This window comes from Spermophilus citellus, assembly GCF_964194105.1.
Source record: "Spermophilus citellus genome assembly, chromosome: 11".
In the NCBI taxonomy this organism is placed as follows: domain Eukaryota; kingdom Metazoa; phylum Chordata; class Mammalia; order Rodentia; family Sciuridae; genus Spermophilus; species Spermophilus citellus.
This window is the reverse complement of record NC_138192.1, coordinates 62,709,049-62,733,603: the sequence shown is the minus strand read 5'-3', so window position 1 is coordinate 62,733,603 and position 24,555 is coordinate 62,709,049. Positions and strand designations below refer to the sequence as shown.

Genomic DNA, 24,555 nt, shown 5'->3' with positions numbered 1-24,555 from the left:
AGTTCTCGAAACACTGGCCAGAGCAATTAGACAGACAAAAGAAATTAAAGGCATAAAAAGAGGAAAAGAAGAACTTAAATTATCACTATTTGCAGATGACATGATTCTATACCTAGCAGACCCAAAAGGGTCTACAAAGAAACTATTAGAGCTAATAAATGAATTTAGCAAAGTGGCAGGATATAAAATCAACACGCATAAATCAAAGGCATTCCTGTATATCAGCGACAAATCCTCTGAAATGGAAATGAGGAAAAACACTCCATTCACAATATCCTCAAAAAAAAATAAAATACTTGGGAATCACCCTAACAAAAGAGGTGAAAGACTTATACAATGAAAACTACAGAACCCTAAAGAGAGAAATTGAATAAGATCTTAGAAGATAGAAAAATATACCCTGTTCATGGATAGGCAGAACTAACATCATCAAAATGGCGATATTACCAAAAGTTCTCTATAGGTTTAATGCAATGCCAATCAAAATCCCAATGGCATTTCTGGTAGAAATAGAGAAAACAATCATGAAATTCATATTGAAAAACAAAAGACCTAGAATAGCAAAAACAATGCTAAGCAGGAAGTGTGAATCAGGCAGTATAGCGATACCAGACTTCAAACTATACTACAGAGCAATAGTAACAAAAACAGCATGGTACTGGTACCAAAACAGGCAGGTGGACCAATGGTACAGAATAGAGGACCCAGAAACCAATCCACAAAGTTACAACTATCTTATATTTGATAAAGGGGCTAAAAGCATGCAATGGAGGAAGGATAGCATGTTCAACAAATGGTGCCGCAGTCTGGCTGGGCACAATTCAGGAGCCACTTGTCAAAAGAAACTAACTTTATTTTTAGAACTACAAACGCCAAACAAAACAGCTCCTCAGGGAAAACCCCTCAGAGCCCAACTGCCACCACCGGCTTCCCACAAGCCTCTCACCCCCACACAAACCTCACCACCTCCCACAATCCTCCTGTTCTTGAGGCCGATTGGCTGGGTCGCGTGGGCGGAGCCAAAGAAGTCCCCCAATGAGCAGCTCTGTGGAGGAGCCAATCAGCTAGATGTTGCTGGGGCCGCTGTGAGCCAATCATCAGCTGGCAGTCTGAAGGGCAGGGAAACAGCCCAATGAACATCACCGCAGAGGAGCCAATCAGCTAGATGTTGCTGGGGCTGCTGTGAGCCAATCATCAGCTGGCAGCTGGAAGTTTGCTGGCAGCTGGAAGTTTGCTGGGGCCCCTTTGGCTGTGGCTCTCAACAAAATGGTGCTGGGAAAACTGGAAATCCATATGCATCAAAATGAAACTGAATCCCTTTCTCTCGCCATGCACAAAAGTTAACTCAAAATGGATCAAGGAGCTTGATATCAAATCAGAGACACAGCGTCTGATAGAAGAAAAAGTTGGCTACGATCTACATACTGTGGGGTCGGGCTCCAAATTCCTTAATAGGACACCCATAGCACAAGAGTTATTAACTAGAATCAACAAATGGGACTTACTCAAACTAAAAAGTTTTTTCTCAGCAAAAGAAACAATAAGAGAGGTAGATAGGGAGCCTACATCCTGGGAACAAATCTTTACTCCTCACACTTCAGATAGAGCCCTAATGTCCAGAGTATACAAAGAACTAAAAAAATTAGACAAAAAGACAACAAATAACCCAATCAACAAATGGGCCAAGGACCTGAACAGACACTTCTCAGAGGAGGACATACAATCAATCAACAAGTACATGAAAAAATGCTCACCATCTCTAGCAGTCAGAGAAATGCAAATCAAAACCACCCTAAGATACCATCTCACTCCAGGAGGATTGGCAGCCATTAGGAAGTCCAACAACAACAAGTGCTGGCGAGGATTGGGGAAAAGGGTACACTTGTTCATTGTTGGTGGGACTGCAAATTGGTGCAGCCAATTTGGAAAGCAGTATGGAGATTTCTTGGAAAGCTGGGAATGGAACCACCATTTGACCCAGCTATTCCCCTTCTTGGTCTCTTCCCTAAAGACCTAAAAAGAGCATGCTACAGGGACACTGCTACATCGATGTTCATAGCAGCACAATTCACAATAGCAAGACTGTGGAACCAACCTAGATGCCCTTCAATAGATGAATGGATAAAAAACTGTGGCATTTATACACAATGGAGTATTACTCTGCATTAAAAAATGACAAAATCATAGAATTTGGAGGGAAATGGATGGCATTAGAGCAGATTATGCTAAGTGAAGCCAGCCAATCCCTAAAAAACAAATGCCAAATGTCTTCTTTGATATAAGGAGAGTAACTAAGAACAGAGTAGGGACTAAGAGCATGAGAAGAAGATTAACATTAAACAGGGATGACAGGTGGGAGGGAAAGCGAGCGAGAAGGGAAATTGCATGGAAATGGAAGGAGACCCTCAGTGTTATACAAAATTACATACAAGAGGAAGTGAGGGGAAAAGGAAAAATAATACAAGGGGGAGAAATGAATTACAGTATAGGGGGTAGAGAGAGAAGAGGGGAGGGAAGGGGGGGAGGGGGGATAGTAGAGGATAGAAAAGGCAGCAGAATACAACAGACACTAGTATGGCAATATGTAAATCAATGGAAGTGTAACTGATATGATTCTGCAATCTGTATACGGGGTAAAAATGGGAGTTCATAACCCACTTGAATCAAAGTGTGAAATATGATATGTCAAGAACTATGTAATGTTTTGAACAACCAACAATTAAAAAAAATAAAATAAATAAATGATCATTTTAAAAATATTGTTTTAAATTCTTTATCTGGTATTTCATCCACATCAGTATCTTTGAAGTCAGTTTCTGGTAAATTATGAACTTAAGGAAGTATCATGTTACCTTGTTTTTCATATTTCTCAAGTTCCTGTGTTGGGTTTTTTGCATATATTGGGTGGAATTATCTTTTACTCTTATGTTTGGGCCTTTTTAGGGCACAGCCTTCTCTTGCCAAAACATTCTAGATATGAGGTTGTGGATTTTCAATGTATTTCCAAGTAGGTTTTGTAGTGTAGGTTCCCTTCTCATTCTTTGGTGATGATTAATATATTTTCAAATATATATTATGTCTGAATCTCCAAATTTCTTCACTTTTACCATTCTCTCCTACTTATACTGGTGAGAAGAGAGGTTGAAAGCTATTTCAACAAGCTTATTTTTAGGTTACTCCAGTTAGCATCTTAATGAGCAACACAAACAGCCCTTGCTCTCTTTAAGGGATACATATTCCAAGAAGAAATGGAAACAAGGGCAGTCAGACCTGTTCTACTTTTCCTAATGGTCTCAGAAGATGTGGGTCCTTCTTGTAAATCTGGTAATTGTGTTTTAGGTAGCAGTATCTGTGGTTTACACCTGCATGATTGCTCTTCGGACTTAATAACTATACATTCTAAATGGGTATGGGAACAATCTAGATTGAGACCCATTATAGGTATGGTTTCCATAGTCTTTATGTTAATTTCCTCTGTTTTTGCTGTAGAAGTAGATGTCCCATAGCTATTCCTTCTTGTGACTTGGTCACTAGTTTGTATTAAATTATCATAGAAGTTTGAGCATGGCTAGTTTGTGTGTGGAGCAATATGTGGTGTTTCTAGGCTGGGATTACCTCAGCAGTCAAGTCTCTACCGTGTAAACTTGTGGTGACCTAGGAGATTCACAGCATCCCATAGAAAACAGTGAAACAAACAACAGCAACTACAGAAACACATAATATATAGCATTAAAATAAATCCCCAGTGCCTACTATGATATCTAGAATACTAATTACCACAAAATAAAAAATGGCAGGGTAGCAATTGCCAATAGCAAACATAATGAATAGACATTAACTACTTTTGGCATTAAAATAAACAGGAGGCATCAACTATACCACGCACAGTACTAATAACTACAACAACATGAACAGCTGGGACAATATTTGTACAAACCAAATAGTTCTGAAAGATAGTAAAAGTACAATTCATTAAGTCAAAATAAAAGATGATAATAAGAGAAAAGAAAGTTTAGGATGTTCAAAATGTAAACCAAGAAAGCAGAATAGAAGTAGCAAGTGATTGCTAGAAAAGAGGACAAAAATTGGTAAAAGAAATTAAGTAAGTAGAGAGAGAAAATATCAGAATTTGGCTATTAGCAGGAGAAAAAGAAAAACAAAAATTTTTAAAAATACAAAAATGAACAAAATACTCACCCTCAAAAAACAAGTCATAGAAAAACAACAATCATGAAAAATCCTAAAAATGAGAAAAAAGAAATATGTGATTTTCTATATTTGTGTACCTATATATCTAGGAAAACAGGAAAAGATTTCTTATGGGAAATGAAAGAATGGTCTCAATTGAGGTGGTCAACACTGTCAACAAGTATTAATGATCATTATCTATGCATGACTGCCCTTTCCATTTCTTCTTGGACTATGTGTTTCTCAGAGAGAGCAAAAGCTGCTTGTGTTGCTAAGATGCTGGTGGAGTAACCTAGAACCTAAGCTTATTGAAACAGCTTTCAGCTTCTCTTCTCACCAGTTTAAGTAGGACAGACCAGATTGATACAACTGTAGAGTTCTAAGTAGGGAGTTCCAATGACTGGTACTCAGCTTTAATTGGGGCTTAGGGACTTGTTGGGTGATATCTGCTCTAGAGAGATTAGATCCACATACCCCTAGGGCTGGGCAGATTCTAGTCTCTGCTGGGAGCCTTGATCTCAAGAACTTCTTCAGGATTGTATTCACAGGCCTGGGAAAAGAACCTCTACAAATCTCACGTGCTCCATCACCTATGAACATAGCCTTCCCAGGCTCAATCCCTGATTGTAATCATACTCAGCTATTCCCTGACCCTCTTTCACTGATCATGTGAGTCACCAGACTCAAAGGGAAAGCAAATTGCTTACCTCATATTTCTGACTTGAATTCTACTGGTAATATCTTCTCTGTGCCTATTTCAATCTTATTCTGCTAAGTACACATAAGGCCACACTGAAAGTTCTTGCTGGGATAATATAGCAGTATTTGCTATGATCTTCTGGGCTCCCGTAACAGCCAGCTCTAGTGCGTCCTCCTCAACATGGCTCTGTGCCTCAGCTTTCCACTTTTCCTGTTGAGATACACAGAGCACTTTTAAAACACCAAATCACTCTGCAGCTTTTGGTTCAGCTAAGTTCAGACTGCTTTTCTGTTCTACAGGGTTTTCTGTGCCAAAGTTGTCCATTGTGTCTCTCTATTTGTGTTATCCCTCCCCTCTGCAGTAAACTGGCACCACCGCTGCTGCCACAACCAGTCTGGCTCCAGTGTACTCTTTCTTGTCCTTTGTTCAATGTACCCAGATTTCTGAGTCTCAAGAGACTCTGACAGTCTCATATTGTATTTTAGTGAATTCCCTTTTTCATCCACCTCACTGAGACGCAATATTCCTGATGCTTGCATCCCAAGCCAAGGAACAAGTGAAAATACAGCCTTCCTCCTATCTGCCATCTTGAATCTTCTTGCCCCCCTCTCCTGCATTTAATATGTTAAAGTAATGTTGGAGCTTCAGTGTGACTAGTTTGTGGTTTGTCTGTGGAACAAAGTTTGCTGTCACTTGGCTGAATTGTGGGCATAGTATAGGAGTAGGGTCTGTATTCTGTGCACTTGTAGTATCCTGATCATCTCCCAGCACATTTTAGTAAAAGGGGGAGTAAGCAATAACAATAATAGTACAATAGTAGCAACCAATATACAGCCTTAAAATAAATGTCCAATGCTTAAAGGACACCTATAACACTTAATGTCACACAAAGAGAAATGGGGTGGTTAGCACTTAACATCAGCAACAATAATAAACAGCTGTATACTAGATCTAGCATTAAACCAGTAGGTGTCAACTGTGCCATTGACCATATTAAAACAACCACAACAACAACGGTGGGGGGAAGAAATTATATAAACTAAAAGGGCAAAGTTACAGTTATTATTATTATTATTATTATTATTATTATTATTATTATTATTATTATTTTGTGTGAGGTGCTGAGGATTGAACCCAGGGCCTTGTGCATGTGAGGCAAGCACTCTACCAACTAAGCTATATCCCCAGCCCAAGTTATGGTTTCTTAAGTGAAAAGGAAATGTGGTAGAAAGGCAAGAGAAAGTTTAAAGTATTTAAAAAGTGAACAAAGGGAATCAGGAAAGAGGTAGCAGATGATACCTATAAACAAGGATGTGTAAAAAAATAATGAAAAATGATAAAATAGGGGAAGAGGGAACATGAGTATTTGACTATTAGAGGGGAAAGAAAGGAAAGGAGTAATAAGAGGAACAAAATAAAGTAAGAACAAACAAATAAAAAATAAAACCAAAACAAACCTGCAAAAGACCCTATCCCTCCATAGTCAAAACAAGGTTAAATAACAAACGTGTGAAAGAAAAATGATAAAAATTTAAAAAACTATATAAATATAAATATGTGTATATATATCCTCAAACTTATCAGCACAGCAAGAGCATACACATATACACAGTGGAAAAGGAAGAAAAGAGAGAAAACAATAGGAAAAAATTCTTAGTGAAAGATGAAGGCTTGTTGCCACTGACCTGGCCAAAACTGTTGGCAGGATGGATGTTTATTGCCTATCTGTGGTGCCCTTCTTTCTGTTTCATTTTGAGTTATGTACCTTCGAGGGCTAGGATTTCTGTTTCCCACCAAGTTGCAATCTGGTGTGGTCTAGAACCAGATCTGGTTGTAGTAACTCTCAGCTTTCTGTCTCACAGTATAAGGTAGGATAGACTGGGGGACAATTAGAATTTTGTCTGTACAGACTAGGTTGATGTACTCCTAGAGTGGGACCGATGTAGAGATCTAAATGGGAAGTTCCAGTGGTTGGGGTTTAGTCCTAAGCAAACTTTGGAATTTTGTCCAGTAGTATTTACTCCAGAGAGATTAGATCCACATCCCCTATTACAGGGAAGATGCAATGTCTGCAGGAGATCTTGATCTCAGAGACCTCTCCAAAATTCCACTCATAGCTTGGGGGAACTATTCTTCTGCAGGTCTCATATTGTGGATGTGGACTTTCAAGGTTTGGATTTGGAGTGCCTGCAGTTTCTGGCCTCTCCCCAGCTGGTTGCATAAACTACTAGAAATAAAAAGAATTTAAGCCTCTATCTCCTTAGTATCCCCAGCCTAGATCCCCTTAGACACAATCCTCTTTGGGCTTATTTCAGTCACACTGGGCCAGGCACACTCTGGACCCCACGGCAAGTATTTACTGGGAAAGTATTGCAATAGTTTTTATAAACTCCATAGTTTCCACAGTTGCAAGCTGCCCCAGGTCCACTTGCAAATGGTTTCTGCCTCAACTCTCCATTGCTAGTTGGAGATTCAGAGCACTTTTCAATCATGAGCTTGCCACACTGTCTATGAGTCAGATCAGATCAGCCTTCCCCTTTGTTCCTCAGGTTCTCCTGTGCCAAATATAATCACAGTGCTTTTCTTTCTTTCTGCCTGTGTTTATCCCTCTCCTCTGTAGGGAACCAGTGGCACTAATGCTGCCCCTGGAGGCAAAGCTGTCCTGTCTCTAATGTATTATTTTTTGTTCTATGTTCAAAGCTCCTGAATTTCTGTGCCTTTATGCTTATTTTACTGTCTAGTATTAAATTTCAGTGAATTCACACGGTCACCCACCTCACTGAGAAGCAATACTTCTCTTGCTTGAGTCTTGAACCACTGAGCAAATGGAAAGTGTGCCCTTCCTTCAATTCACCATCTTTAGAGCATTTTCTGTAGGGTCAATTGCATGGTGGTGAATTTCCTCAGTTTTCCCTTACCTTGGAAAGACTTTATTTCTCCTTAATTTCTGAAGTGTAGCTTCTCTGGGTATATTATTCTTGGTTGGTAATTTTTTGTTTGGTTGTTTTTTAGAACTTTGACTATATCATTGCATTCCCTCCTGCTAGTTTGTATTGGGAAGTCTGCTGTTAGTCTAAATGAGGATTGTTTTACATGTGATTTGATAATTTTCTCTTGTTTTTATAACTTTTTCTTTGTCTTGTCTTTTGACAGTCTATAATAAGCCTCAGAGAGGATCCTTTTTGGTCCAATCCATTGGGGACTCTTTGAGCCTCCTGGACCTGGTTGTCTGTATCTTTCTCAAATTTTAGAAAAAAAAAAAAGCTATTATCTTGTTGAATACGTTTTCTATGACTTTTACTTTCTCTTCTCTTTTCAGAATACCCATAATATAAGGCTTTCTCATTTATTGGTGTCCCATAACTCAAAAGATTTCTTCATTCTTGGTAATTTTTTCCTTTTTTTTTTCTTTAAGTTTGACACGGCTATTTCAAAAGATCTGTTTTTAATCTCAGACATTCTTTCTTCTACCTGATCTGTTTTGCTATTGAGGTACTCCACTGCATTTCAAATGTTCACTTATTAAATCTTTAGCTACAATATTTCTGATTGGCTCTTTTATTATGATTTCTATTCTTTGCTGAATTTCCCCTTCTTGTCATAAATTGCCTTCTTAATTTTTTAATTTTTCTATCTATATTTTCCTATATCTTATTAAATTTGCTTAAAATTACTCCAAAAAATTTTTTTTCAGACAGTTCATTCATTTCCTTTTCTTTTAGGTATATTGCTAGAGAGTTACTGTCTCCTTGAAAGGCATATCATGTTAACTTTTTTCATGATTCTGGTGTCTGTATGTTGATATTTGTACATCTGGCAATTCAGTTGCCTCAACCAAGTGTATATGGTAGTTTTTTTTTTTTTTTTAGTAAATGTATTTCTCCTGGGCATGTGTCCTGGAGTGTTGGTTGGACAGACTGTGTTCCAGATAGATTCTTTTGTGTAATGTCCATGTAGCTTCTTCAGCTCTAATCAACATTGAGATGTGGTGGTATTTTAGTGCCCTGGGTTGCAGAGGTTGTGGTATTTTCCAAATTTTGTTCGGCCAGTTGAGATGTAACTCTTAATTGAGGTAGATTTTCTGGCAGCTCAAAGTGCAGTATTTCCAGTTACAGGTTTGGGGTTCCCATCAGTTTCTATAGGTCTTATGGGGGTGGTGCCACCTCAGTGGGCCCAGGTGGGTGTAGTACACCATGCCTGGTAGCAAATCAAGGTGTTGTCAGTATCTGAGTGTCTCACAAAGGACAGACCTCACCAATGGGCCCACAAACAAAATTTTTTAGTGTCTTAAGGCTACAAAAATTATTTTAAGCTTTTGAGTCAGTGTCCAGGGGTGGCTTCCGATTGCTTCCCTAGGCAAGGGTGGGTGGCCAAGAACAATGCTTTCTGGGAATGAGAGTGTATGTCACACTTGTGTTCTTAATACATTTGTTTCAGCTAGAGTCTAGTGTAATGGTGATTATGGAGGCTACATTTTCAATATTTCAAAGAACTGAAAATTCTGAGTTTTATAGGATGGAAGGGTGAAAGTTATTTATGGAAAGTTTACATTTTTCAAATTTATCTTGAGAAAATTGATTGGAAGGAATGGAAACCACAGCTTGACAGATTTGTGTCCAGAACAGTTGACACTTATTACTTTAACATGAATAATAACTTGAATTTGTTATTAAAATAAAATATGTATGTCTGTAAGCAAATATAAAAAAAATCACTATGGTAAAGATTGTAAAACTTTGGCAAGAGTAATTATAACAGGTATTTTATATAATCAAGTCAATTGTGCATCACAAGTTTTCTATACTACTTACACCTTGAAGTCTAACTGTGATAAGATACAATCCTTTGAAGAAGTCATAATCATTAGAACTGACACTATGTGGGACCTGTAATGTAAGAAATTATAATTACTGCATTCACAAATTTATGTTTATTTGCCATATCAATGCTTATAAAAGAACATAAAGTTGAACATTGTTAACATCTAAAAAAATAAAACCGAGAAAAAGAATGATTAATCTTTCAATCTATTCTTACAATTTCTTAATGATTACTGACAGTTTATTTGAAGTTATATTATAACATTTTTATGTGGTGATTTGAATTTCCAAAGCCTTGATTATGGTTAATTAAATTTTTATTCATATAATCCCACAAGAATAGGCCTATTTTATTATTCTTGCTTTGGACCTGGAAAATTGGTTAGAATATCTACATAAAATCACTTCATTCAGTTAAACTTTGCTGCACTTAAACATGTTTGTGCCCCTTAAAAGTGAAGAATAAAATGGTAACTTGGGGAAAGATTTTGGCTCAATATAAGGACTTTAAAAAAATTAGAACAATCCTAGAGCAGTGGTGCATGCCTGTAATCCCAGGAGCTTGTAAGTTCAAAGCCAGCCTTATCAATTTAGTGAGGCCCTAAGCAACTTAGCAAGACCCGTCTCAAATAAAACACAAAAAGGCCTAGGGATAGCCAGGCACAATAGTGCATGCCTGTAATCCCAGCAGCTCGGCAGGCTGAAGCAGGAGGATTGCTAGTTCAAAGCCAGCCTCAGCAATAGTGAGGTGCTTAGCAACTCAGTGAGACCCTGTCTCTAAATAAAATATAAAATAGGGCTAGGGATGTGGTTCAGTGGTCAAATGCCCCTGGGTTCAATCCCTGGTTACCAAAAAAAAAAAAAAAAAAAAAAAGAAAAGAAAGAAAGAAAGAAAAAGAAAAAAAAGGGCTAGGGATGAGGCTAAGCAGTTAAGCATCCATGGTTTCAAACCCTGGTACAAAAAAAAAATAGAGCAAATAATGTATTCATAGATAATCTTGTTTTCACTGATTCTATTCATTTGAGTTAGAGGCATTTTTTGTTTGGCCTTAAAAATGGCCATTAGTGTTAAAAATTTATCTGCCCCAAATCAGTTGAGGAATGTTTATTTAGTACTCTAGATGCTGGTATCTTGCCAAATTAGCTCTGCTTCTCTTTCATATTTACATCCATTTCTGGTACTTTCCTTCCAAAACAATATTAGGATGGTACATTTAATAAGTAATTTTTCTTTCTTGTGTTAATTGTCAATTAGAATATCTTTAGCTATAAGAAAATCCCTAACCGAACTTACAATGACTTAAATAATAAAACAATTCCTTATTTAGCAAGATGTCTGGAGGTAGGAAAGCCCAAGAATAATAGGCCTATTTTTTCTGGCATTATCTTGCCCTGACTTCTTGCTGGTTATATGATTTATAAACAGATGACTACAGCAGTTCCACATAGCATCTGACATCCACAACCAGAAAGAGACTTTCCTCTTGTAGCTCCTTTCAAAAGCTTAGAATCCTTTTCCTTGGAAGACTGACTTTACATTTCATTGTGCATATTGGATTTTTTTGTCTATGCACTTACAAAAACACTGGCTAGAGGAATGGGAATAGATGTAAATGGATGTAAATGTAAATGGATGTCTGCACCAAATGAATCACTTAGCAATCTTGTTTTGGTCAAATTCCCATCCCTAAACCTTCCTATAAGAGATTTTGGAGCCATCACTTTTAGAACCATGCCATATTTTCTCCTTCCTGTCACCTCTCAGAAGAATGAGGATTTGGATGTTGGTACAAGCTCTGGCTTTACCTTATGGGTCACTATTATTTTTTACTTTTCAATTCAATGAATTTCGACCATGCCCCCTACAGTCCACTTTAATGTGGTTGTCAGCTCCTAGCTGAACCACTAGATTAGGTAGAACCCAGGAACCCTGGAGGTGAGAACTTCTAAATGGGAATGGATCTCCTAGGAAGAGAATGTACACACCCAAGAAATTTCAGGAGCATATTTTGTTGGTTAGAAATGGGTATGGGACCAGAATCTCCCCTATAAACCAGACTGAAAATCAAAGATGTGCATTTAGGCAGTGGGAATGGGATAGGGTGGTTGGTGGGTGAGGAGACAATTTCACTAATTAGACTGAATGGACTGAGTGTTTGGAGGGGTCTATTTTGGAAAGACAATATTAAAAAGTGAAGTAGAGTTGTGTTTTCCACAGGATCAGACCTGATGCAGCCAGACAAAGGGATTGGGACAGGATTACCTTTCATCCACATTAATCCACTGGTGACTCTCTGGAATCTTGTTATTTAGTGGAGGAGCACTTGGTGTCCTCTGACATTGTTACACTTTAAGAGATAAGTTTTCCTTTAGGCCAGATTTATTGTGTCCATTTCCCAATCAGGCAGTCCAAAGATGCTGATGACTGTATCATCTAGCTTTCAAAGGCACTAATTGTCATTTTGCTTGGAAAGCTCCCTTCCCATGAAGAAAATATAAACAGCTCTCAGGTAGTTTATAAACACAAGGCTTAGTTTATAGATTTGTTTCTGTCATTAAAGTACCTGTAAATATTTTTTTTTGTTATTCTTGCCCCATGTCTGCCTCCAAATGTTTTTTGATGCTGTGAAACCAGTACCCAAGGAAAGTGGTTTAAATGTGACTATGGTAAAAATTAGTAGCTAAGTTGGGAGTCAATTTAGGCCTTTTGCAGTGGCTCAAATAGGCAGAATTATAGAGATGATCAGTCTGGTTGTCCTTTTTTTCTGAATTACCTGTTTTGTCTCACTTCCTGGAAAATCATAGTGCAATGGTATCTGTGGACTTCAGTATTGGGGGATGGGGAGGCTTAGTGGGGACTGGGTAGTAAATGCCTTACCCTTCTGCAGACTAAAATTTCTTGAAGTATTTGAAGTGCTCAACAAGCCTGAAAAGAGTAGAATCTTGGTGTTTTATGATAAAGATAAAAATTAAAAAGCACTTAGAAAATTTGGATGGACCAAAAGAAATAGAAATTACAGATAACTGCTAAATAGTTTTAATTGTAAAATTTAGGATAATTCTTTTCTTTAAAAAATTATATTCATTTTTCAAAGTTAGAATATAGATGAGGGGTTAGAATACTTTTTACTATCTGTGGAATTTAGCTAGTTTATTATCATAATTACCAACAAAAGAGTTAAATTCAACAAGAACTTTGGGAAATAAAAGCTAACCTGGGTCTATAAAAGCTAACCTAGGTCTAAGTTATTTTATACAGACTTCTCTGTTCAAAAGAAAAGAAGAATTGATCAGAAAAATAAGTGTCCAGATTTAAATTTAGAAATTGAATATGATTTTATTTTAGAGACTAAAAGTCCATGTTTCTAGAAAATGGCTGCTTCGTTTTGTGAAGAGGCTGTGTGTATGAGTATTTCTCTTGGATTTTTACTGTGCAAAGTCTCAGTATGTGGAGTGGATATATGTAATGATGGGAGTTTTTCCCCCCCTTTATAAGCAGCATTCTAATGGAAATGCACAGCTCTGCCATTATTATTGCCCGTGTAAATATTTGCCTCAAGATTTAAGCCTGCAGCTCTGGGAACGGCTCTAAAAATAATAATATTGTTGAGTATTTATATGTCATTTTCTTTCAGCATGTTTTTAATTTTTATTCTACATGTACTGAAAAATGTCTTACAATTTGTGTAATTGTGGTAACTAGAAAAAGCTGTTGGGATATGAGGCTTCTCAAATCAACAAGGAGGTCAAAATGGATGTCATCCCTGTTCATGGCATATTTTGGTTTGAAATATCTGGTTTTAATGTTTAATAGTCATTTCGTATGTTTAAGTGGTTTTTAATGTTGCACAAAAATGGCACCTAATTAATACATTCACACAACGTACAAAAATGCACTGAGTCTCCTGCACTCAAATTTGCACATATTCTCCTGCTGCTATATTTATTTATAGCAATGTACACTGCTTAATGTGTGCTTTTATATGAAAAGCATTTTGTAAATGTTTGCTATTGCATTTTTTCTTTGAGGACAGCCACAATCTTGTACCACCATTCAGTAGGAGAGATCATCAAAGCAATTAGTTTGAAAGTACTTCTCCATTTACCGAAGGATTTTAACTCTTTTGGAAAATTATGGGTAAGATTGTAGATTATCTTAGACTGAATTCTATAGAAACAAAACTGAGACAAAGATTTCTAGGATAATGACATTTTTTTTTTTTTGTGGGGGAAGGTGGGTGCTGTCAGAAGAAGCTTGTGAAGGAGGCAGAATAGGAAAGGGGAGATGTGGAATCAAGGAGGAAGTCTCAGTGGAGACTGGATCTTCTGTTGGCTTCTGCAGTGAGACTCTGGAGGGAGAATGTGTCACAGAGTTGGTCACATCTGGAGGTAAATGGGCTGGTGTGTCAGGCATTGATTGTGGTTGGCCCCGAAAAGAAGGTAGGAGGGTAGCCTCTTGGGTGAGGCAGCTCCCAGGGGACCCAGGGTAGTTCACCCATAAGTTGTCAGCCAAGACTCACAGCATGTTGGTGATGGGAATTCCAGCTAATTAAGGCAATCTGGGCATGGCACCAACCGCCTCCATTATATAGATGAATGACAATTTAAAAGAACAGGAAACTTGTTGGACCTAGGTTCTGTCGCTTTTCCTCCAGAGGACACACCACCCCCACACATCAACATGTGTAATCAAACAAAGGTAGAAATTCAAAACGTGTTCAAGGCCCTTCAATTACAGTGACAGTTTAAAAATATTAACTAAGATGTGGACTTCAGTTCTGTTCTTATTCTGTTGCTTATGGTGTAGTATTGGAGAATTTATCTGGCTAACTTTCCTGTTAAAATGCATTCATGTCACAGTGGGTGCAAATGGGCTCCTTGAGAAAGGACATGAGATATTGTCCATGAAAATCTGAGGGTGTTTGGAATGCCAAGTGCACTCAGGCAACCTTTCTCCTGGCTTAATTTTCCTGCTTCAAATGCTTTATTTGCAGAAGCCTTTGACTGTCTGTACATGCAGAACTGATTCTGACAGAACCAAAACACTTGCTGTGTTCAATGAATGAATTTCTCTCAAATTCTTTCTTTGCAATAGATTATTATGTCATATTGAGGAACTGTAGAGTATTCTTTTTACTGATAGAATATCTCCAACCCTCTTTTTTATCCCATTATAGAGTAGGTGGAGAAGATTTTTTTCTTTGAAAAGCAATTTTTCCTACTTACTAGAATAATGGCATGCCTTATAGAAATACTTACCCTTATATGAAAACAGTGGATTTCCCCTTAGTATCACTGATTTAAGGGTTGTTTTAGTCTGTTTTAAATTGTTAAATATTTTTCATGGGCATAAAGACATTAAAAAACTTTTGGATTGCAAACTTAACTTTTAAGTGTAAGACCATTGAAATAAACAATGGCAAATTTCCATAGTGGATCAAAGAAAATATTTGTTGCTATTAATATTCCCTCTGATTGCATCTGAATTTGATTATTCTAATTTATTAAACAGGGATAATAATATGCAAATAAACTCAAAATATTAAGAGGCATTAATTTAGACTTTAGAATGATAATGCAACCTTTTCACCTTGAGTAGGACTTTGCTATGACTTTATACAGAAATTGAACTAAGCCAGTGCCTAGGAGTGTTCTGAAAGGAATAAAGTATTTTGGAGCACAGTGGACACATGATTGAGAAGGCATTGTGCAGGGATCCTGTTTATAAATGATTTCCTTATGATCTGAAATTCAACACCATTTGTTACCTTTTCATTACCAATATTTCCCAAGAAATCTAGCAGATAAGAGGGTAAAGTAAAAGATATAGACTTCCCTTTGAATTCAAATCTTAAATAAGTATCTTTCTCAGTCTGACTTTATTTTCCTTTATGTAATTATTAATCTGTCTACATTTGTATTTATCTCGTCTAGACATAGGACTTTTGTTGAATAAGAAAAAATCCTTTTTAATATGTATGTGTAATAATGTATTTACCAATATTTATTTCACTGATTGATCATTTTTAAATATTACTGTAAGCATGATAGAATAAATATTTTTTAAAATATTATTTCTCTTTAACTTGTTCAGACTATGCCTAGAACTCATGGAAAGACCAAATAAAGTATTGAAGGATCCAATGTATTAGAAATTAGAAACTTTTCTTTCACAGTCATTAAATTTGGCTAACATTTTAAAAATACTTCATTTGGGCTGGGTGCACTTGTGTGCACATATAAACTCTGCAACTTGGGAGGCTGAAGCAGGAGAATTCCAAGTTCTAGGTCAACCTGGAAAACTTAGTGAGACCCTGTCTCAAAAACAATTTAAAAAGAGCTGGAAATGTAACTCAGTGGTAAAGTGCCCCTAGGTTTAACACTCAATACCACAAATTAATCAATGAATCAATGCCTCATTTATGTAATTATTATTAGTTGCTAATAGTTTGAGCAATTTGAAATCCCTTTAAAGTTCATAATTTCTAAACTATATATTATAACATTTTTGTTTCTTTCAGAAACTTTCAACTAAGTGAAGAAGATCACTGGATTTACCAGGCTATTTTAGATCAGTATCCTGGAGATCTCTTTGGCAGAAGGACTCTGTATCTCGATATGTTACAAAGATATTTTCCTCACAAATCTAGGCATGACTTGGTGAGTGCAAGTTGAAATTGTTTTAGGGGTCAATGATTATGGATATATGTGTGTGTGCACGTGTGTGTGTGTGTGTGTGTGTGTGTGTGTGTGTGTGTAAAAATAATCTAAAATTTATTGTTTTTCCTACTCTATAGAAAATAGTTGAATTACAGGTTGAAAGTCTGTGCAGGTCATTTTCCCCCCCAAAACTATATGGTCCATAAGCAGGTGAGGGCCTGTCTGGCAACTTGCCCCAGAAATCTTCACCATGGCTCCCAGGCTGCTCAGCTAGTGTTTGATCCTCAGGTTTCCAAACAGGTACCTGCCTACTCTCAGAGGTTCCACCACGTCTGGATCTTTCCTGAAGGTTAAATGCTTGCCCTTGCATCCACAAAGTCTGCCACACCTTAGCCCCTCTAGTCATAAGGATGCCAACACTCATCCTGAGAGATGTCACTTACCTGTATCTTCCCCATCACAGCAACTCTGCCTGTTCCCCTATGTGGGTAGAAAACACACAGACCCCAAATTCAGAACTCAAAGACATGACTTAAATTTCCATGAGAAGGAATTGGAAAATTATTGTTTCATTCTTTCATGGGAAACCCCACAAAGACAAGAAAATAGAAGTTACCATATCACCAATTAATTTTACAATGACTTGTCTTATAAATTATATGTAAACAAGCATGTATAGGCTCTTGATTTTTAATGCTATAAAATATTATCACATACTCTGTACTTTTATTATTGTTTTAAATTAATCAAGTAACAGCAATACTCACATGTGTATAGAAATTACTGTACATCAGTTTTAGGGAAACTCCTTTTAATACACATAGCAGTGGGTGAAAGTAATACTATTGTTATTCTTATTTTCTCATTAAGAAACTGAAGCAAAGTCCACATAGTTAGAGTGACTATTTCCCACATTCTTCCTATTCTTTCCCTGTCACCACCATTTCAACAATTAATTGTTTAAATTCTGGTCTAAAACAGATACCTCTTACATAATAAATAATTAACTCTGGATTTTTTTACATTCTTAATTTACTAAATTATATCTTCTTTTATTCCTAGTCAATTTTATTTGCTTCTGTGACCAGCTGCCATTGTTACCTGTAGATTTTTATATTTTTTTCTACAATTTACATGATTTTTTTTTGCATTTTTATTCTACATTGGATCGATTAGACCATGTTTCTGCATGGTGTATCATTCCCTTCTTAATGTTTGACATATGTTAAATATATTTTTGACCTTATTAACAAAGCTAAGACATTTTCAGAACACATTTTAGTAGCTGATACTTGGTTTAAGTGAGATCATAGTCTGTTTGATCATGTGTCTATTTAACCATACCTAAAGTATTATTTTAGGTGGGACATACTCTATCCTGCTTGCTAGCTTCTTTTCTCATATCACTTAGGAATTAAATAGTATGTCAATGCAAAGGTGTGGTCTGTACTGAAAAAATAAAGAATCATTTAGATCAGTGATGCTTTAGTTCAGAAAACACACCTTTGTATGAGATCTTCAGAATCACTTGCAGGAGATTTTTAAACTCTCAGGCTCTTCTTTTCTGCTCTTTGTGTACTCCCTTCACCCCCCCTGCCAACCCCATACTCTGATACTTTCCATGATTGAGAATCACTGCCAAAAGTGTCCCTAGTTACTATGTGACAATGTCATATCCCTCAAGAATGTAGGATGAGAAGGCTAAATGTCATTGCTATAATTAAGTTTAGTCATTCTAACATCTGAATGTTTTGATAATTAAAAGCAAACTGAATCTTCAGGATTATTGTAGCAATTTGTATGCTTATGTTTTACATTGTCATAAAGACTTGATATAATTGTTAAATGATGCCAACAACTGACTTAAAAAATGGTGCACTTAAAATTATATATGGAGGGAGTCTTGCTTTCTGCTCACTGAATCATGCCACTTGGAAGTGAAAGTTGCTTTAGTGACCACTTGGTCTGAACCCATTCTATATGAGGAAAGTAAGGATTTATAAAAGGACTTGTAAACATTGAATGCCTTTTTCTCAATTGCCAGTCTTAGTTACTGTGTTTACTATTAAGATGTTTGTCCCAGTTTTTTTAAATCATTGGTTATAATTAATTCTATTCATATTTATAACAATGACATACATCATAGGCTCATTTTAACAATGATAAGAGTTCACCATCTATTATCTTTTCAGGTAGAATATGAGAAACATTGTGACCAATATCACTTTGCTAGGGAGCAGCGAAGGATCTTGATAGAAAATTGGAATAAGAATAGGAAAGACTTTATACAGAAGGCAGTACTTACCCTCCTTGAGGCCTGTGCAGCTCATGAAATGGAGAGCATATTGGCTAAGGACAGAAAAAAGCAACAGGACCTGTGTGCTGATCTGAAAGCCAAGGTAAGGTGCTCACAGAAGCTGTTTTAGTATTTTTCTGGGTATTCATTGGAGAACCCACTTTTCCTTTTGTTCAAATCCAACCTAAAGTTCAGTTTCTCTGAAAAGCCTATCCTGAATAAAACTGTTAGTTTGTACCATATTAATTTTCAATTCTTTTAGGTCAAAAATAGTCAATAATCAACAATTTCATAAGGTTCAATCTGTCAATCTGAAATTACTATAATAGGATATTTCGATGGAGACACTTAATATTAACTGTAGATGCTGGGCAACAGAGTAAGGTGTGGGATGAAAATGCGGTGCAGTTACAAACTGTCTAGTGCTCAAAGATTCTCAGACTTCTCATTCATATCAGAGATATGCAAAATAGGAAGAGGAAAGAGGTTTCGTGAGGAATATGTTGGGGGAAGATTGGTGGGTTGTATGTAACCCTCAACAAAATGTGGGGGATGAGGTGACTTTTTTTCCTGCTTAGACCCAGTGAGAGGACCTCTGGAATGGCTCCAAGTTAAAGGGTAAACCTGATAGTTGGAAGGATTAAGGGCTGCTGTTTGATGCTCACAGGGAAATACAGAGGACCTACCGCAGTGGCAAAACTGAAAGAATGAGAGGCTGCTGTGCTGGGAGCAGCTGCAATCCTGACATCACAAGTGCTGGAGTCCTGGAAGCCTGATGTGGATATGGCCCTTGTTATGGTCTGGATTTAAGATGTCCCCGCAAAGTGCCTGTGTTAATGCAGGAATATTCAGAAATGAAAGGATTAGATTATGAGAGCTGTAACCCAATCAGTCTATTTTAGTTTGAATGGATTAACAGGGTAGAAACCTTAGGCAGGTGGGATGTGGCTGGCAGAGATGGGTCCCTAGGGGCATGTTGTGAAAGGATGCATCTCCCCCTCTCCCTCTACCCCTTGCCCTCCCTGTTTCCCATGAACTGAGCAGTTTTCCTCCATAGCACCTATCAGCCAGGATGCTCTGGCTCATTTTGGGCCCATGGCAATGGAGTCAGACAACCATGGACTGAATCTTTGAAACCATGATTCAAAATGAACTTTTTCTCCTCTTGGTTGTTCTTGTCAGATATTTTTAGTCACAGTGACAAAAAGCTGACTAACACAACCATCCTTGAAAAGTTGACAGAGGCCATTAAAAATTAAAATTGTTTCAAGGCATAGCATATGTCTAGTAAAAGTTCTCAGATCTTTATTGGTTAGTAGATGATGCAGTAGTTTGAGGATGGCACAAGAAGCTTTATTCTCTTGATAGAAAGCATCCCGAAAGATGACACTATAACAAAAGTATATAAAAACAAGTATCTTTATTTTTAAACATTTGAGAAAAAATTTTTTTTCTGCAGTTTTTATAACGAAAAGATATTTCTTTTTACACTGTATAAATTTGGGACCTAAAGAAGAGAAGCTGCATCAAGGCTAATCCACTACAGGCTCCAGAGCTAAAGAGAGAGGTTTTCTTCTCTGTTGTAGACTTATGGGAAACACATAGGATCAAGGGGCCTTGACAAGTCCACATACTCCTGTCTGTTTATATTTATTCTGCCCATATTATCATTAGCCCTGGAGCTATGCTATAGGTAATGTTTTCTTTATATTATAATGCATTAAGTTAAACATATATGTGGAAAAGTGCATAGTACCTAACTATGCTATTTGATGAAGTTTATTTACATACCTCCCCAAGGAAACACCCAAGATTAATATATAGAATGTTTCCTGAAGCCAGAAATCTCCCTCATGGTTCTTCTTAGCAAATACTACCCCCATAACCTTTCTTTTGACCTCATCAACAGATTTATGTCTGGTTCAGAACTTCATATAAATCAAATCCTAGAGTATATATGCCTTTATACTTCTTGTGCTCATGATGTGTTTCATTCTTGTTTCATGTTATCATCATTTTTTCTTTCTTGTTTAGTATTTCATTGTATATAGATTTCATAGTTTGTTTATATGCTTTTCTGTTAATAGAAATTTTCATTATTTCCAGATACTTGTTGTTTTGATAATAGTGGTATGAAAATTCTTGAACATGTCTTTTGGTAAACATATGTGCTCATTTCTATTGGGTAGATATTTAGGAGCAAAATTGTTGAATTTAAAGTTTCAGTGCATTTAGCTTTGAAAAATATTGCCAAGGTTTTCCAAAATTATTGTAAAAATTTACAACCAGATTCATTTCATTCACATCTTCACCAGTATTGGTATTAGCAGTCCTTAATTTTAGTTTATTTAGTGACTGAGTACTGGTACCTCATTATGGTTTTCATTTCCATTTAGAACATACGTTCACTAAAAGACATGTTCAAGAATTTTCATAGCACTATTATCATAACAACAAGTATCTGGGAATAATGAAAATTTCTGTTAACAGAAAAGCATATAAATAAACTGTGAAATATATATACAATAAAATATTAAACATCTTTTCATATATTATCCAATTGGTTACCTTCTTCTATGGAATGTCTGTCTGCTCAAGTCTTGCCCATTTTCCCCTTGGGTTATCTGCTTTTTTTCTTATTCATTTGTGTATTCTTTACATATTCCATATACAAGTTTTGTTTCCTTTTTTCTTTTTCTTCCAGTCAATGGCTTATCTTAATGTTGTGTTTGGATTTAATTTTACTTGAAGCCTGTCTTCCCTTAAATGTCAGGCTAGTTTATTGCTTTCTGACAGGCTTAAGATAAGTCCTAATGTAGGCAGTTCAGCTTTTTAAATTTTTGCTGTTAAAGTGGGAGCAACATTCTTTTCAACTTCTTAGACCTAAATGGAAGATGGAAAGTCCTGTTGGAATACTATTCATCTTTTTTATGTACCCTATTTAAGAAATTGTTGGCTAGTGGAAAGGTGTCGTTGTCAAAGATATCCTCCTTAAGATTTTTCTGCCCAACTGTGCTACTTCCAGAGGTGAATGAATCCCCAAGTTAGGTGGAACAACAATAAATGGGAAACTGATAGGTGGAAAAAAAGGACTGAAATATCTGACAAGAACAACTTAGAGGAGAAAAAGTTCATTTTGAATCATGGTTTCAAAGATTCAGTCCATGGTTGTCTGACTCCATTGCCAAGAGCATCCTGGCTGATAGGTGCTATGGAGGAAAACTGCTCAGTTCATGGGAAGTAGGGAGGGCAAGGGGTGGAGGGAGAGGGGGAGATGCATCCTCTCACATTCTTTCACTAAAGAAAATGTAAATCAAGGACATTATTCTAGGATGGGTACAACTAGCAATAAAGGCTACAAAATTGCTAAGGGGTAAGAGTCAGCATTAACTACCTGCAAGGTTTGCTTAGAATAGTATCAGTCACTGTCAAATGAGAACTTTGTTATTCCTTTATCTCTCTTTCCCTTTTCCTTCCTCACCTATGGGCCCTAATGGACTAAGCATCTAGGGAATCAAAAGAGAACTCACCTTCTGAATAGAGAGAAAGGAATAGACCAAACCATTGGAATTGGACACTTTGATTTTGAATCAAGACTATATTTTATGTCTTATATTTACCATAGGCCCCTGTGTAACTCAAGAATGACCCATATATTTGTCTGAGTTTTCATCTGGTGACAGAAGAACCATCTGAATGGGAGTCAAAATGTGTTTTAATTATTCCCCACAGTTCATGCTGTCCATTTGTCAGGCATACCCTATATAATATTCCCTGTATATCAAGCATTCTAAAAGATGTTTTATATGCATTCTCTGATAGTATACTCAATCAGAGAATTTGCAAAAGTTGCTGCAGAGGGTTCGCCTATTGAAATCAAATTCTGTCACAACAGAATGTGGACTCTGCTTAGAGAGACTTAGTCACAGAGGATTGCTATGGTTTGGATATAGTTTGAGTGCCTCCCTCCTAAATGTTCATGTCCTGGAAGCCTCACCCCATGTGGTAATGCTGAGAAGTGGTGGAACCTTACAGAGGTGAGGCCTAGCAGAAGGTAATTAGGTCATGGGTCACTACCTGGAAAGGGATCAGTGCTGGTCTCACAGAGTGAAACTAGCTCTCATAAGACCATGTTATTATAAAGTGAAGCCACCCCACATTCTTGGTCCTTTCTTCAGGCAGCCAGTTCTCTTTCTCTTTCTATCCCCTGTTGACACACAGCCAGGAGGCCCTTGCCAAGATGCTGGCACCATGCAGTTTGGATCCTTCAGCCATTAGAATTTTGATACAAATAAAACTATTTACCTATAAGTTACCAACCTCAAATACTTTGTTATAATAAAAGAAAGTGAAGTGAGACAAGGGTGAACAAATATTTCTGAATTTTTAGGGAATAAACTTCTAAAAGACAAATATAGGTAGGAAGTGGAGAAGTTGGAACAGAATTGTGGTAAAATGATTCTATTTCCTACAGAGATAGTGTTTTCATCAGAATTTGTGTTCCTAATGAAGAGCTGAAGCTCACATTGTAGTTGGGACCAAAGATACTTCTTAAAGGAAGAACTGTATCTATAAATTTGCAGTAATTTAAAATGTTATATTATGCTTATTTTTTAATTATGATTTTTCAATGTGCCAGAAGAGTTGGGGATTTATCCCTACACTTCATTTTGCACGTCTGAAAGCTGAGTCCTGAAAGATGAAGTAACTTGCCTAAAGTTCATACTGACTCATTCATCTTGAAATTCAATACTATCTCAGCCCCACAAAGGTTGTATTCCAGAGTTCTACAAAATAATAAAATATATTTATTATACTTTAGATCCCAATGTGCTATATATTAGACCCACAGAATGTAAAAAATATTGCTTCATTGTATCATAAATTTGACTTTCTAAAACTAATATGCTAGCTATAATAAACATTAATTAAACATGTAACCATAATTTTATTATTAATCTTAGAATTTAAAAGGTCTTTTAGGGAGTGATTTAGATAATTTGTGTCTTTGCAGAAAAATGTTAAAGGAATTTTGAAATAAGTAAAATAAAACAGAATTCACATTTTCTGTCAGTAACAGTTGCTGTAAAAAGAAGAGTTATTTACGTCTCTCACCAGAGTAATGAGACAAAAGAGAAGTAGCACCTTCATTCTTCCCAACAAAACCTGCTCGTTGACCCTCTAGGTTTTCTCAGACTATAGACTCTGCCTGTGTCCAGCCTAGACCCCTCTGCTAGCTGTATAATTAATTCCTTTGCATCCTTATCTTTCTGCAACAGGGCTGGGCATCTTCAGTACCAGAGCCATCTCATAAGTGACTGTGCTTCTGTGCTGGGTAGCTGAGTGCTGCTAGGGAAGTCACCATCATCTGGATTCTCCATGCCACATGAGAGGCCTTGGTCCTGTCCTTCATTTGACTATTCCTATTTATGACTGTGTAGAATGGTCACCACTCCCTTACCTTACACCTCCATGCACAGACTTCCAGGAGACAGTCACCTCCTACTTTATCAAGAAAATTAAGTCATTGGGGGATGAACAATCCTAATTCCTCCCTCTCACATGCTGTCTTTCTGCGTCTTGCTAGCCCCTGGACCTCTTGTAGACACAGGATGTGATTCCTCTGACAGTTTGAATTCAGTCCTTTTCCCTATAGTTTGAAACTCTGACCCACCTAATACTTTGGACACGTGATTCTACTGACTATCGACTTTGCTTATTTTGATCTTTAACTCTTTTTAGTGTTTCCCTCTGTCAATAAGCATGATTAAACATTTCTTACCCAAAGAAAATTTCCCTTGATTTAAGTCATCCTCTCCTCTGTTCCTGGGAAGTCCCTATGTTTGCCTTTCCACATGAAATCAACATTTTAAAAGATTCATCTACCTTAC

General features: G+C 36.8%; 1 protein-coding gene across 1 annotated transcript in view; it reads left to right on the top strand.

The window, feature by feature from the left end:
- CCDC148 (coiled-coil domain containing 148) overlaps positions 1–24,555 on the top strand; it is a gene marked incomplete at its 3' end in the record, with an annotated part of 228,305 nt that overhangs the window by 45,435 nt on the left and 158,315 nt on the right. Inside the window, exons 8-9 of the mRNA XM_081260650.1 lie at positions 16,230–16,368; positions 18,561–18,767. Of these exons, the coding sequence (XP_081116776.1) occupies positions 16,230–16,368; positions 18,561–18,767 (346 nt within the window). The remainder of the gene's footprint in view (positions 1–16,229; positions 16,369–18,560; positions 18,768–24,555) is intronic.